The 15963-nt window shown below is 46.6% G+C and overlaps 2 protein-coding genes across 2 annotated transcripts; both read left to right on the top strand.

Annotated features, from left to right (window-relative positions):
• Nucleotides 1-578: 578 nt before the first annotated feature.
• LOC121938768 (sodium channel protein type 4 subunit alpha B-like) lies at nucleotides 579-3960 on the top strand (the record flags this gene model as incomplete). The annotated part of the gene is made up of 8 exons (XM_042481938.1): nucleotides 579-707; nucleotides 1185-1276; nucleotides 1420-1692; nucleotides 2074-2137; nucleotides 2216-2357; nucleotides 2554-2754; nucleotides 2864-2969; nucleotides 3884-3960. Coding segments are annotated over 8 exons (1069 nt in total), but the record flags the coding sequence as incomplete, so codon positions are not given.
• On the top strand, nucleotides 3955-15957 carry LOC121938767 (sodium channel protein type 4 subunit alpha B-like). Its single transcript, XM_042481937.1, has 19 exons — nucleotides 3955-4121; nucleotides 5294-5365; nucleotides 5466-5567; nucleotides 5688-6044; nucleotides 6342-6540; nucleotides 6895-7157; nucleotides 8115-8223; nucleotides 9368-9522; nucleotides 9938-10111; nucleotides 10350-10472; nucleotides 11037-11321; nucleotides 11533-11586; nucleotides 11863-12000; nucleotides 12446-12550; nucleotides 12632-12902; nucleotides 13952-14573; nucleotides 14655-14799; nucleotides 14951-15028; nucleotides 15281-15957. The coding sequence occupies exons 1-19, from the start codon at nucleotides 4002-4004 to the stop codon at nucleotides 15638-15640; spliced, it is 3732 nt and encodes a 1243-aa protein (XP_042337871.1). The 5' UTR covers nucleotides 3955-4001; the 3' UTR covers nucleotides 15641-15957.
• Nucleotides 15958-15963: the final 6 nt, after the last annotated feature.

The following is a 15963-nucleotide window of genomic DNA, read 5'->3' as shown; positions in this document are numbered from 1 at the left end:
CTATACTACACATCTATACTACACAACAACACATAACTACACAATACTGAACAATACTACACAACTATGTTACACAACAATACTACACAATATTATACTACATAACAACACCCTACAACAATACTACGCAACTATCCTTCACATCTATAGTACACAACAACGCACAACTATACTACACAACACTACTACACAATAACACTTAACAACAATACTGCACAACAACACACACACTAATACAGGCACACTAACACACACTCATTAAACACTAATACACACAATATCTGTGTTCATAGAGTTCAGGATGTGATGACGTTCTCCTCTGCAGCCTCCAGCACCTGTGTGTGTGTCTGTGTGTGTCTATGTGTGTCTGTGTGTGTGTGTGTGTGTCTGTGTGTGTGTGTGTGTGTGTGTGTGTGTGAGAGAGAGAGAGAGAGAGAGAGAGAGAGAGAGAGAGAGTTTGTGTGAGAGGGCACTCTGATTGGTCAGCAGTCGCTCTGATTGGTCAGCAGTCGCTCTGATTGGTCCGAAACTGTCTGTTTACGGTCCGTGTGTCTGACGTGTCTCTCCTCGTTGAACAGATACGTGTTTACGTTCATCTACACGTTTGAAGCAATGATCAAAATTCTGTCGAGAGGATTTTGCATCGGAGGATTCACCTTCCTCAAAGACCCCTGGAACTGGCTGGACTTCATGGTCATCAGCATGGCGTGAGACGCACACCTGACATACACACATGAGAAACACACATGAGATACACACCTGACATACACACCTGATATACACACTTGAGATACACACCTGAGATAAACACCTGGTATACACACCTGGGATAAACACCTGATATACACACTTGAGATACACACCTGAGATAAACACCTGGCATACACACCTGGGATAAACACCTGGCATACACACCTGGGATAAACACCTGGCATACACACCTGGGATACACACTTGGGATACACACCTGAGAAATACACTTGAGATACACACCTGAGACACACACTTGAGACACACACCTGAGACACACACCTGAGAAACACACCTGAAATACACACCTGAGATAAACACCTGAGGAACACACCTGATATACACACCTGAGACACACACCTGAGATACACACCTGACACAAACAGTAATGATGAAGATGATGATGTAATGATGATGTCGTCTCTGTGTTTCAGGTATCTGACAGAGTTTGTAGATTTGGGAAATGTTTCTGTGTTGAGGACATTCAGAGTTCTTCGAGCTCTGAAGACGATCACCGTCATCCCCGGTCAGTGTGTGTGTGTGTGTGTGTGTGTGTGTGTGTGTGTGTGTGTGTGTGTGTGTGTGTGTGTGTGTGTGTGTGTGTGTGTGTGTGTGTGTGTGTGTGTGTGTTCAGGTTGATGACCTGTCAGTTTAACCCCGTCCTCTCAGGTCTGAAGACGATTGTCGGCGCTCTGATCCAGTCCGTGAAGAAGCTGGCTGATGTCATGATCCTGACGCTGTTCTGCCTCTGCGTCTTCGCTCTGATTGGTCTGCAGCTCTTCATGGGAAACCTGCGGCAGAAATGTGTCCTAATACCGCCACTGACGCTTGGCAACCACACGGCGGACATTGACCCTGACACTGGTTTCTATGGAAACATTACAGGAAACAGCACAGGAAGCAGCAATGACTCTTATTACTTTGAGCACATCAACAACCCAGGTGAGATAGAGGTGAGACAAGCGGAGCCCCGAGGGCCAGGAGGGATGTGTTCAAATCAGACACACCTGTGCGATGATGTGTTAAATCAGACACACCTGTGTGGTGATCATGATGTGTTAAATCAGACACACCTGTGCGATGATGTGTTAAATCAGACACACCTGTGCGATGATGTGTTTAAATCAGACACACCTGTGTGGTGATGATGTGTTAAATCAGACACACCTGTGTAGTGAGATCTTTAAATCTGACACACCTGTGTGTGTGGTGATGAGAGCGAGCGATGACACCGATTTTAAAAGAGAAACAAAAAGTCTCAGATCTTAAACCTCCGAAAAATGGGAGCAAAAGAAATGTTGATTTTAAATTTCTGTTTGACAGACAACTACTACCACCTTCCTGGTCAACTTGATGCTCTGCTGTGTGGAAACAGCTCAGATGCCGGGTACGTTTATAACCCAAGAATAATGATGTAATAAGTGATGGTGGTGATGATGATGATGATGATGATGATGTCATTCAGGGCCTGTCCCGATGGTTACGTCTGTCTGAAGGCCGGGAGGAACCCAAACTACGGATACACCAGCTACGACACATTTGGTTGGGCCTTCCTGTCTCTGGTCCGACTGATGACACAAGACTTCTGGGAAAACCTCTTCCAGCTGGTCAGTAACATACTGGTCCCAGTACAGTTACCGGTCCCAGTACAGTGACCGGTCCCAGTACAGTTACCGGTCCCAGTACAGTGACCGGTCCCAGTACAGTTACCGGTCCCAGTGCAGACACAAACCTGTCCGTCTGTCCGTCTGTCTGTCTGTCGGTCCATCTGTCCCTCTGTCCCGTCTGTCTGTGTCTCTGCAGACGCTGCGAGCAGCAGGGAAAACCTACATGATCTTCTTCGTGGTCATCATCTTCCTCGGCTCGTTCTACCTCATTAACCTCATCCTGGCTGTGGTCGCCATGGCGTACGCCGAGCAGAATGAGGCGACCATCGCGGAGGCCAAACAGAAGGAGGAAGAGTACGCTCAGATCCTGGAGATGCTGAAGAAGAGAGAGGAAGAGGTGAGCCTCTATCAAACAAACTGCTGTCTGATGTGTCTCAAGGGGGGCGGGTCCTCGTCCACGGAGATCGCAACCCGACATAATTAATTGTCTCTTCTTGTTGTTTCAGCAGGCGGCCTGCAGGGCGGCACTCTCAGAGACTCAAGATTCAGCACCACGGAAGAATTCATCTGCTGAAATAAATACCCACGAGCAAGAACACACTGCGATGGAAGGTGAGGACTGAACCACAACACCAGAACCACAACACCTGAACCACAACACCAGAACCACAACACCTGAACCACAACACCTGACCTACAACACCTGAACCACAACACCTGAACCACAACACCTGAACCACAACACCAGAACCACAACACCAGAGCCACAACACCTGAGCCACAACACCTGAGCCACAACACCAGAACCACAACACCTGAACCACAACACCAGAACCACAACACCTGAACCACAACACCAGAACCACAACACCTGAACCACAACACCTGAACCACAACACCAGAACCACAACACCTGAACCACAACACCAGAACCAACACCACACAACACCAGAACACAACACTGAACACAACAGAACCACAACACCTGAACACAACGCACCAGAACCACAACACCTGAACACACCACTCACACCAACAACACCTGAACCACACACTGACCACAACCAGACACCACAACCCCTGAACCACAACCTGACCCACAACACCTGAACCACACATCTGACTCCCACAACACCTGAACCAGTGCACCTGACCCAAAATCTGAACCACAACACCAGACTCAAAACACCTGAACCACATCACCTGACCTACAACATCTGACCTTCCACAAAGAACCTACATCATATCGCATGTGCATGTGTGTGGGTGGAGTGTGTGTGTGTGTGTGTGTGTGTGTGTGTGTGTGTGTGTGTGTGTGTATTTTAGGTGATCATGAAGAACAGGAACAATCAGACTGTCAGTGAGATATTTTCTCAAACAGGCAAATCTGACGGCCCCTCAGCGTTGAACCTGGTTTGACCCCTGAAGGTCAAACTGCTTCTGTAACTGTAACATATGAGAGGATGTTTCAGTAACCAACTGGTTTCTTTGAGCTCGTCATCCTCCTAACCTGGGGTGTTTTTCAGAGTTTGCGGATGAACAGAGGCCGTGTCCCCCGTGTTGGTACGCCTTCTCCACATCTTCCTGAAGTGGAACTGCTGTGGCTGTTGGCGGTGGCTCAAACAGATCCTGTACACCATCGTCATGGACCCTTTCGTCGACCTTGGCATCACCATCTGCATCGTCCTGAACACAGTCTTCATGGCCATGGAGCATTATCCAATGACGGAGGAGTTTGAGGAGCTTCTGAGCATCGGAAATCTGGTTAGTGATGAAGAGCAGTCAAAGAGTCCAGCAGAACCAACAAGGTCTACTGTTCTTTACTTCAGGGTGTCGATACCATCGTCTGCTGGTGATAGACTAATTAGGCCAAAATCCTAACCCAATTTGACCCCTGATCCCTGACCTACAACATCTGACCTTCCACAAAGAACCTACATCATATGCGCATGTGCATGTGTGCGTGGTTGGGAGTGTGTGTGTGTGTGTGTGTGTGTGTGTGTGTGTGTGTGTGTGTGTGTGTGTGTATTTTAGGGTGATCATGAAGAACAGGAACAATCAGACTGTCAGTGAGATATTTTCTCAAACAGGCAAATCTGACGGCCCCTCAGCGTTGAACCTGGTTTGACCCCTGAAGGTCAAACTGCTTCTGTAACTGTAACATATGAGAGGATGTTTCAGTAACCAACTGGTTTCTTTGAGCTCGTCATCCTCCTAACCTGGGGTGTTTTTCAGAGTTTGCGGATGAACAGAGGCCGTGTCCCCCGTGTTGGTACGCCTTCGCCAACATCTTCCTGAAGTGGAACTGCTGTGGCTGTTGGCGGTGGCTCAAACAGATCCTGTACACCATCGTCATGGACCCTTTCGTCGACCTTGGCATCACCATCTGCATCGTCCTGAACACAGTCTTCATGGCCATGGAGCATTATCCAATGACGGAGGAGTTTGAGGAGCTTCTGAGCATCGGAAATCTGGTTAGTGATGAAGAGCAGTCAAAGAGTCCAGCAGAACCAACAAGGTCTACTGTTCTTTACTTCAGGGTGTCGATACCATCGTCTGCTGGTGATAGACTTATTAGGCCCTAACCCTAACCCAATCTGACCCCTGATCCTTCACCTTTGATCCCTAAACTTTGAGTGATGCTCCTTGGCCTCTTTCCCTTCATCATTGGACCTTCATCTCTGGACCAGTCCTGGATGAAGTGCCTAAAAGCCATAGTAAAAGTTCAGTCAGCTGTAAGAATATTACTGATCAAAAGTTATCAATTATTGACCTCTGACCTCTGATTATTGACCTCTGACCTCTGATTATTGACCTCTGACTTCTGATCATTGACCTCTGATCATTGACCTCTGACCCCTGATCATTGACCTCTGACCCCTGATCATTGACCTCTGACCCCTGATCATTGACCTCTGACCTTTGCCCTCTCTCAGGTCTTCACAGGGATCTTTACAGCTGAAATGGTCCTCAAACTCCTGGCCATGGACCCGTACTACTACTTCCAGGTTGGACTTCTTGTTTGTTTGTTATCAGCTTCATGATGACTGCTGACAGCTGTTACCATGGTAACACGTGTCTGTGGTTGTCCTGTTGTCATGGTTACAGGTGGGCTGGAACATCTTTGACAGCATCATCGTCACCATGAGTCTGGTGGAGCTGGGACTGGCTAACGTTCAGGGCTTATCTGTGCTGCGCTCCTTCCGATTGGTCAGTTTGACATCATCACAGTCCACTCACTGTCTTCCTGTCCCCTCGCCTGTCTTCCAACATGTCTCCTCATCCATCTTCTTACTTGTCTCGCCATCTCCTCACCTGTCTCATGTCCAGATGCGGGTGTTTAAGCTTGCCAAGTCGTGGCCGACCCTCAACATGCTGATCAAGATCATCGGGAACTCGGTGGGGGCTCTGGGGAACCTGACTCTGGTGCTCGCCATCATCGTCTTCATCTTCGCCGTCGTCGGCATGCAGCTGTTCGGGAAGAACTACAAAGACTGCGTCTGTCGCATCTCACTCGACTGCGAGCTTCCACGCTGGCACATGTACGACTTCTTCCACGCCTTCCTCATCATCTTCAGAGTCCTGTGCGGAGAGTGGATCGAAACCATGTGGGACTGCATGGAGGTCTCGGGTCAGGCCATGTGCCTGATCGTCTTCATGATGGTCCTGGTCATTGGAAACCTGGTGGTGAGTCTCTGAGACCTTATTTATTTTTTTTAAGAGCCTGATGGGGGACAAATAAGCATCCCAAACCTGTTGCTGGTCTTGTTTAAGGTCTTGAAGCTGTTCCAGACCTTGTTTCAGGTTTTGAATCTGTTCCAGACCTTGTTTCATGTCTTGAATCTGTTCCAGACCTTATTTCAGGTCTTGAATCTGTTCCAGACCTTGTTTCATGTCTTGAATCTGTTCCAGACCTTATTTCAGGTCTTGAATCTGTTCCAGACCTTGTTTCAGGTCTTTAATCTGTTCCTGGTCTTCCTCTAGGTCCTAAACTTGTTCCTGGCGCTGTTGCTGAGCTCCTTCAGTGGTGATAATCTTGCAGCTCCAGAAGAAGAAGGAGAAAACAACCTGCAGATCGCCATAAACCGGATTAATAGAGCCGTGGCCTGGACCAAGAACTGGATTTTGGAACAGATCTGGACTTTAATGGGAAAGAAGAACCATGTCACCCCAGAACACAATGGTAGGACCAGACCTTCGTTTATTGACTCCTTTATCTGCCGATGTTGTCTTGTTTCAGTGTCTCTTCAGTGTCCCAGAGGAACATAGATAGTGGATTAAGCCAGGTTTTTCCAGGATTTTCCAGGTATTTGGAATGAATTTAGCCGTGACTCAGTGTCATGAAAGCAGAGGCCCATCTGTTACCATGGAGATTTATTCACTTGCTTTGTTGTTTAGTATTCTGTTTTTGGGGTTTTTGTACCTTTTTCTTCCTTTTTGAATAATATTTAGAATGAATTGGTTTTGGTTCGTGTTTCTGACAGAGTGCATTTTGTGTGGTTTACTGATTTTCCATGTTTATGGATTTGATTGTTAGCGGTCGAAAGTGAGGAAGACAATAAGACAACGAAGGAGCTTTTGGCTTTGACCTTTGTGAGCTCTGACCAGCTGGGGTCAGAGGTCAAGTCCCCCAAACATGGTGATGGCAAGCTGTCCAGCAACTACCGCAGCATCGCCTGCCTCAGGGTCCCCATCGCCGAGGCCGAGTCTGACTTTGAGACTCCTGACGATGACGATGATGATGAAGAGGAGGAAGAGGAGGAAGAGGAGGAGGAGGAGGAGGAGGAAAAGCGCTCCCTGGTAATCACTGTTCACCTTTACTCCCGAGAGTTCGCCGAAGACATTAGACAGAAAGAAAAGCAAACAACACAGACAAAAACACCAATAAATAACAAATAAATAGAATATGAATTTAAACATGGACATAAATGTTAATATGAATATAAATATCAGTATAAATTTGTTTAAAAACATGGACCTGATAATAAATAAGGACATAAATATCTACAATAATATAACCCTTAAATGGGCAGGCACGATAAGTATTTTGGGAAATTAGTTCATTTCTCTCTTTTTTTTTATGTTTCTCAGTCACAATAACAGACTTTCATGATTTTTTTTCCAATGTGAGCTTTAGTTTCCAAATGACAGTTTGTATCTAATAAAAAAATAATTTTAGTGTAAAAGTTTAACTCTTTCCTCTTTATTCAGTGGTCCATATGCTGACTTCTAAAACATTTTATTAACAATTAATTTGCTACTTTCTTTATAAACAGTTGTTATCATCATACAGTGCAGTTTGAAGGCTTTACACAAACGTAGTCTTTGAATAAAAACAATTAACATTTATAAACCAAACATCTCATTCTTGTTTTTGTACTCTCACATTCACTGCGGTGCTCCGACACTCGAGGTTCATTTAGTTCATTTAACTCTGACAAACCATCAGGTCGAAAAACAATACAAATAAAAATAACTCTAAATAAATAATAAAAATTACCCTTTAAAATAGTTTTCTAACAGATTTCCTCCAAACTACAATAAACATGAAAAAACAACATGCTGTGGTCATCGACTTCGTTCATTTGAATTTTGATACGAATGATGAGTATACTTTTGAATGTTGGCATGAAGTCACGTGACCTGAGCAGCTGCCCCGTCTCCCCCCAGAGTCTCTCATGATATCAGGTCCAACAGGGACACGTGTACGACCGGCTGATGGTTTTGGTGTAAAATGTCTTTGCTGTGTTTGTTCAGTGTGACGAGTCGTCGGTCTGCAGCACGGTGCAGAAACTTCCTGATGTTCAGGAGGACAAAGACGATGAAGATGTCGATGAGAGCGCACCTGTGGACTGCTGCAGTGAAAGTATGAACACCTGACATCACACCTGACGTCACACTCAGCATCTTTTCGCTCCTACAATAACTTCAGAGCTCTTTGGGGAAAAGTTTTTTATAAAAAGGAATCAATTAGTGATGAATAAAAAGCTGCCTTTGTGTCACAGGTGAGTTTACATCACAGATTTGCAAAAACTTGATATTTAGTAAATGTGGATAAAACTCAACGTGGAGCTGACTGTGTTTCCACTGAGTGATGTCATGTGACTTCTCCTCTGGTGATAACATCCCAGTAACCATGGCGATGGATGTTCAAAACAGCAGCAGCTTTATTTCTATTGCAGCCACCAAACTAGCCGTCATTATTTCCAATCCAAGGCCACGTAGGCGTGTTATGTAGCCATGATGGAAAGGCAAGCTCCTTATAAGTGGGAGCGACCACGTATGAGGGATTTCTGGGAGCTGATAGTCCACGATTTCACAAAGGAATTGTTTATTCAAAACTTCGCTCAACGTTCTCAGAGTTATGTGATGCAATAACAGCTCTTGTAGCTCCTGCTGCATCAGTTCCTACTGACAAGCACATAGACACAGCATCATGTGACCCAGAAAAGACAAAAAAAGGTGTTTCCATTGCAGTTTGGACAAATATGTCTTTTTACAATTACTGAAATGCCGCCTCATGCCAGAGGAAAAATTGACGTGTTTCCATTTGACGTATTTTATATTCACAATTTGAGAGTTAATGGAAACTACCTGACAGCAGTTCACTGCGTCTACAGTCGTATTCTGGTTGGGTTTTTTATTGTCACTGTTTGCAGACGACTGGACGTTATACATTTATCTCTCTAACTGATGTTAATTTGTGTCTTTCAGCCCACATTTTAAAGCTGGATGGATATCATGTACTTTTTACAATCGCCTGAAATACAACCTAAAGACAGAGGAAACACTTTATGAGATAAATGGGAGGGTTTTGTTTTAAACTGATGTGTTTCCATTAGGCGCATTTTATATTCACAATTCCAGTTTGTGCAGTTTGAGGGTTAATAAAAACCAGCCTGCTGGCAGCAGGTTCTCAAAGAAAAGGAGCCGATAGATAGATAGATAGATAGATAGATACTGTAGATAGATAGATACCAAACATTTGGTACTGTGTGGATGTATTTCAGAGTGTTACCGACGCTGTCCGCTCCTGGACATAGACACATCCCAGGGCAGAGGGAAGGTGTGGTCTAACGTCAGGAGAACCTGTTTCTCCATCGTCGAGCACAACTACTTTGAGACCTTCATCATCTTCATGATCCTGCTGAGCAGCGGCGCGCTGGTAAACCTTATCAATACTGAGTATTGATTGAAACATGGCTGCCACAGTTTCATATTTCTGATCATTTTACTTGCTGTGAAGCACGTCGAAATGTTGGAAAATACGTCTGAAATTGGTTCTTAGGAACGTGTGCAGAGTGCGAGTACTAACCTGTGGAGACAACATGGCTGACAGCAGGACGCTAACAAAACTGAGCGGCTAGCATGGCTGAGTGGACTACAAAAATGGCTGACATTCAGAGTACTAACATGTTATACAGGTGAGATCATCTTTCACCGACTCAGCACTTTTTAACATGATGACATCATCTTTGAGTCGCTCATTAACACAGCTCACTAACTGATGGCAAGCTAACGATCATGTGACCATGTGACTGTGACCGTGCGACCGTGTGACCATGTGACTGTGTGAACAGGCGTTTGAGGACATCTACCTGGAGCAGCGGCGGGCCATAAAGACGGTCCTGGAGTACGCAGACCAGGTGTTCACCTACGTGTTCGTGGTGGAGATGGTCCTGAAGTGGGTCGCCTACGGATTCAAGACGTACTTCACCAACGCCTGGTGCTGGCTCGACTTCCTCATTGTAGACGTAAGCGCACGATCAATCACTCCGATTACTGGAAGTGTAATGGTAGGACAGTGGTAACCATGGCAAAGGTCCAGATGCTTCAGGACAGAAACAGGGTCAAACATGGAGGACGACCTTTGAAAGACAGCCTGTCTCTCTGTTCATTGGTCATCTGTGCTGTGATGTCATCACTAGGTGTGCTGTGATGTCATCACCTGGTGTGCTGTGATGTCATCACCTGGTGTGCTGTGTCTTTCAGGTGTCTCTGGTGTCTCTGACAGCCAACATCCTGGGATACTCCGAGCTGGGGGCCATCAAGTCTCTGAGGACTCTGAGAGCTCTGAGGCCCCTGAGGGCCCTGTCCCGCTTCGAGGGCATGAGGGTGAGACACAGAGAGACGGATGGACAGAGACAGAGAGACGGACCGACAGAGAGACGGACGGACAGAGACACAGAGAGACAGATGGACAGACAGAGACACAGAGAGACAAACAGAGAGGCAGACAGAGAGATGGACAGACAGATGAACAGATGGACAGAGAGAGGGACAGACAGAGACATGGGGACACAGAGAGACAGATAGAGACAGACAGACCAACGGACAGAGTGACAGACAGACAGAAACTGTCTTTGGCAGTGCCTGGTGTAGATGGGGTGGAGTCTGTAGTGTCTCATGTCCGTCTGGGACCAGGTGACCTCCAGTTGTTAAAGGGTTAAGTGTCTCTCTTCCTGTATGTTTTCTGTTTGTTTTCTCCCTGTTCAACTGTCTCTGAGCCTGTCTCTCTGTCCCCTTGTCTCTCAGCCTGTCTCCTGTCCCCTTGTCTCTGAGCCTGTCCCCTTGTCCCTGAGCCTGTCTCCTGTCCCCCTGTCTCTGAGCCTTTCCCCTTGTCTCTCAGCCTGTCTTTCTGTCTCCTTGTCTCTGAACCTGTCCCCTGTCTGTCCCCAGGTGGTGGTGAACGCCCTGGTCGGAGCGATCCCGTCCATCTTTAACGTGCTGCTGGTGTGTCTGATCTTCTGGCTGATTTTCAGCATCATGGGCGTCAACCTGTTTGCAGGAAAGTTTTATTTCTGTTTTAACGAGACGTCGCAGGAGGTGTTTAACCATGAAGTCGTCAACAACCGCAGCGAGTGTTTGTCTCTGATCGAGGCCAACTCCACCGAGGTCCGCTGGAAGAACATCAAGGTCAACTACGACAACGTGGGGATGGGTTACCTGTCTCTGCTGCAGGTGGTGAGTGTGAACGCCTCACAGAGACGCTCAGTCTGACAGCAGGAGGGTTTTTATTAAAGACTTAATGAAACTTAATAAAAAAACAAAACGAAACTTCAGCAACATTTAGTAAATGTCGCTGAAGTTTCACTTTGTTTTTTTATTGTCACTGTTTGCAGACGACTGGACGTTCAATATTTATCTCTAACTGATGCTGATTCGTGTCTTTCAGGCCACATTTAAAGGCTGGATGGATATCATGTATGCCGCCGTGGACTCCAGAGACGTCAGTGCACCTTCTCATCATTTCACGATGTATTTATTGGTTCTGATACTAGAAGTGATACTCATAGTGGTCCTGGTACACCGACTGACACTGATACTGGATCTGATAGTGACACTGTTAGTTAGATCATTAAATTACAAAATGACTTTGAAAACCTTTACATCAGATTTAGGATTTTAGATTATACAAGTAAAACTGGCCGACACTGGTTACCGTGGTTACCATACTGTTTTTTTGTGCGTGTGTGTGTGTGTGTGTGTGTGTGTGTGTGTGCAGGTGGAGCTCCAGCCGATATATGAGGACAATCTGTACATGTACATTTACTTTGTCATCTTCATCATCTTCGGCTCCTTCTTCACTCTCAACCTCTTCATCGGAGTCATCATTGACAACTTCAACCAGCAAAAATCAAAGATACGTTTCTCTCCTGATTCAAAACTCATCTTTCTTCATCAAGACTACATGTTTCGAAGGTTTTTTTTTACATGATGTTGGTCCTTCACGTCCCCTCGACCTCCCGCCGCTCGCCGCTCGCCTTCACTCTGCTCATCGAACACAAACCTTCGGCTTGTTTTCTGTTTTACTGGCGAGCGTACGCTACACAATAATGTGAAAATGAAAGTGAAATGAAACTTGTTCACTATCGATACATAGCTCCACCCTGCTCCTCCTCTGATACGGCGGTTTGGTCAAAAGGTTGTCCAGATGGAGAGTTAAAGAGTCCACGTGGTGTTTTTGGGGAATGTTGTGTGTGTGCTGCAGTTTGAAGGAGAAAATGTTCAGATGCTTTATTTCACTCCTGATAGAAAATGCTTTTCTTTAATATGTTTCTAACTGTTGTTGTTTCTTTGGTCTTTACTTGGGAGGAACAGATATTTTCATGACGGAAGAGCAGAAGAAATATTACAACGCCATGAAGAAACTGGGCTCCAAGAAACCTCAGAAACCGGTTCCCCGACCCGAGGTCAGTTCACTCACTTCCTGTCGCCTGAATTCAAAGCGGTCGGTAGAAACACGCCTGTTTCTTCTCTTCCTGTCTCTGCAGAATAAGTTCCAGGGTCTGGTCTTCGACCTGGTGACCACGCAGGTCTTCGACATCTTCATCATGGTGCTGATCTGCCTCAACATGGTGACCATGATGGTGGAGACGGACGAGCAGAGCGCTGACAAAGAGCAGATCCTGTACTGGGTCAACCTCGTCTTCATTGTGATCTTCACCTCCGAGTGCGGCCTCAAGGTCATCGCGCTCCGCCAGCACTACTTCGCCGTTGGCTGGAACATCTTTGACTTTGTGGTCGTCATCCTGTCGATTGTAGGTAAGTCGGCAAATCGGCGTCTGCTGATGTCAGCGTCTCATCTGCTGACGTCATCGTCTTGTCTGCTGACGTCATCGTTTTATCTGCTGACGTCAGCGTCTCATCTGCTGACGTCAGTATTTTGTCTGCTGATGTCATCGTCTCGTCTGCTGATGTCATTGTCTCGTCTGATGATGTCAGCATCTCATCTGCTGATGTCATTGTCTCATCTGCTGACGTCATCGTCTTGTCTGCTGACGTCATCGTCTCGTCTGCTGACATCAGCATTTTGTCTGCTGACATCAGCATTTTGTCTGCTGATGTTAGCATCTTGTCTGCTGATGTCAGCGTCTTGTCTTCTGACGTCAGCATTTTGTCTGCTGATGTCATTGTCTTGTCTGCAGATGTCATCGTCTTGTCTGCTGACATCAGCGTCTTGTTTGCTGACATCAGTGTCTCATCTGCTGATGTCAGCATTTTGTCTGTTGATGTCATGTCTTGTCTGCTGATGTCATCGTCTCGTCTGCTGATGTCATCGTCTCGTCTGATGATGACAGCATCTCATCTGCTGATGTCATGATCTTGTCTGCTGATGTCATTGTCTCATCTGCTGACGTCATCGTCTCCTCTGCTGACATCAGCATTTTGTCTGCTGATGTCACCGTCCCGTCTGCTGACGTCATCATCTCATCTGCTGACGTCATCATCTCATCTGCTGACGTCATCATCTCGTCTGCTGACGTCATCATCTCGTCTGCTAACGTTAGCGTTTTGTATGCTGATGTCAGCATCTTGTCTGCTGATGTCAGCATCTCGTGTGTTGATGTCATCGTCTCATTCAGTCGAAATATATCCTTTTTACGTTCAATGACCAGAAATCTTCTCATCGATCTTAAATTTTAGGAAATACGACATTTGATCAGAGGTGGGGTTCATTTTATTCTTTATATTATTACTGTTTTTAGTTTCTATCTTCATCCCTTTCTTTTTACTTTTCTTTTCCCGTTACTTTTTTCTCTTTACTTCTTTTTTCTTTTTTTTTCACGTTTCTTTGCTTCTCGTCCCCTCAGGCCTCCTCCTCGCTGACATCATTGAAAAGTATTTCGTCTCACCGACGCTCTTCCGTGTAATCCGATTGGCTCGTATCGGCCGAGTCCTTCGTCTCATTCGCGGGGCAAAGGGGATCCGGACTCTGCTGTTCGCCCTGATGATGTCACTTCCTGCCCTGTTTAACATCGGTCTGCTCCTCTTCCTCATCATGTTCATCTTCTCCATCTTCGGCATGTCCAACTTTGCGTACGTGAGGAAAGAGGCCATGATCGACGACATGTTTAACTTTGAGACGTTTGGGAACAGCATGATCTGCCTGTTCATGATCACTACGTCGGCTGGATGGGACGGGCTGCTCAATCCCATCATGAACACGCCGCCAGACTGCGACCCCGACCTGGAAAATCCCGGGTCGACGGTCCGAGGGGATTGCGGCAGCCCGGCCATCGGCATCGTCTTCTTCACCACCTACATCATCATGTCCTTCCTGGTGGTGGTCAACATGTACATCGCCATCATCCTGGAGAACTTCAACGTGGCGACAGAAGAGAGCGCCGACCCGCTGTGCGAGGACGACTTCGAGATGTTTTATGAAACCTGGGAGAAGTTTGACCCCGACGCCTCCCAGTTTATCCAGTACGGGTGAGTCCCGCCTGCTCCCCTCCTGTCAGGTGGCTTTTAATCTGGTTTTATTAATCCTAATCTGACTTCCTGTGTCTGCAGTAAACTGTCCGAATTCTGCGATACTCTGAAGGATCCTCTGAGGATCCCCAAACCCAACACCATCAAACTGATCCACATGGACCTGCCCCTTGTCCCCGGAGACAAGATCCACTGTCTGGACATCCTGCTGGCCCTCACTGCACAGGTGAGCGCACCTGCTGTTCACCTGCTCACGTTTACATGTTCAGCTGCTCACCTGCTCATATCTTCACATGTTCACATGTTTGCCTGCTCACGTGTTCTGACGGTCTCATGATGTTTACATCCTGGTATGTCATGTGATGTCATGTTTGCAGGTTTTGGGTGAATCAGGAGAAATGGACACTCTCAAAGCAAGCATGGAGGAGAAGTTCATGGCCAACAACCCCTCCAAGGTTCACATCCAACAGATTAGATAAGATTAGACCAGATTAGATAAGATTATATATCATGTCATATATGGTATGAATTTGTTTCTGACGGCGGTTTATTGACGTCTGTCTGGATGATTAGATTAGATTAGATCAGATCAGATCAGATTAGACCAGATTAGGTTAGATTAGGTTATATATAATGTCATATATGGTTTGAATTTGTTTCTGACGGCGGTTTGCTGAAGTCTCTCCGAATGAATTCTTCTCCTCCAGGTGTCGTATGAACCAATCAGTAGCACTCTGCGGAGGAAGCAGGAAGAGGTGGCGGCGATGGTGATCCAGAGAGCGTACAGGAAACATCTCCTGCAGCGGACCGTCAAACTGGCGTCCTACAAATACAGAGAGAAGAAGGAGGGACGGCGAGACGAGAAGCCACCGCCCGAGGCGGAGGGACTCCTGCGTAAACGAATCAGTCAGCTGTATGGAGACGGCGAGGAGACAGACAAGCCCGTCTCAGGGGACGCACCTCGCCCCCGGGTGGAGCTTCAGAGTGAGTTTCTCCTCCATGCCGCTCCTCCCCCAAACACCTTTGACTTCCTGCGAGATGAGAGCCTGCGGGAGTCAATGGTCTGATGTTCAGTGACTCGGAGACGGATTAGTTCCTGAACCACCGACGACTCTCGACGGTCCGCCGCCGGTTCTCTTCTTCTGGCTTCGCACGTGTCATTTCCAGTGTGCACTGACGGTTTCTGGAAGGGTTTTTTTTTTTTGGCTTGCTGAGACACTTTGACATCACTTCCTGTTATCAGACCAGGTGACTCTCACCTGTCAGTCGGCTGATCACTGCGATGCTTCGACCACAAACCTGTTTGATGAACATTTCAGGTGACCAATCGCGTCACATGACCACCAAGCAGCCAATCAGAGCTCAGAGTGAAGCAGCCAATCAGAGCTCA

Source organism: Plectropomus leopardus, unplaced genomic scaffold (genome assembly GCF_008729295.1).
Source record: "Plectropomus leopardus isolate mb unplaced genomic scaffold, YSFRI_Pleo_2.0 unplaced_scaffold32, whole genome shotgun sequence".
In the NCBI taxonomy this organism is placed as follows: Eukaryota; Metazoa; Chordata; class Actinopteri; order Perciformes; family Serranidae; genus Plectropomus; species Plectropomus leopardus.
The sequence above is the reverse complement of the archived record's forward strand: the minus strand, read 5'-3'. Positions and strand labels throughout refer to the sequence as shown.

What these genes read in the sequence shown, in the direction of transcription:
- LOC121938767 (XM_042481937.1), top strand. Translation starts at nt 4,002, where the DNA reads ATGGACCCTTTCGTCGACCTTGGCATCACCATCTGCATCGTCCTGAAC. An exon ending in ACCTGTCTCTGCTGCAGGTG is followed by an intron (nt 11,322 to 11,532) that starts GTGAGTGTGAAC and finishes CGTGTCTTTCAG; the next exon opens with GCCACATTTAAAGGCTGGAT. An exon ending in TCCCAGTTTATCCAGTACGG is followed by an intron (nt 14,574 to 14,654) that starts GTGAGTCCCGCC and finishes CTGTGTCTGCAG; the next exon opens with TAAACTGTCCGAATTCTGCG.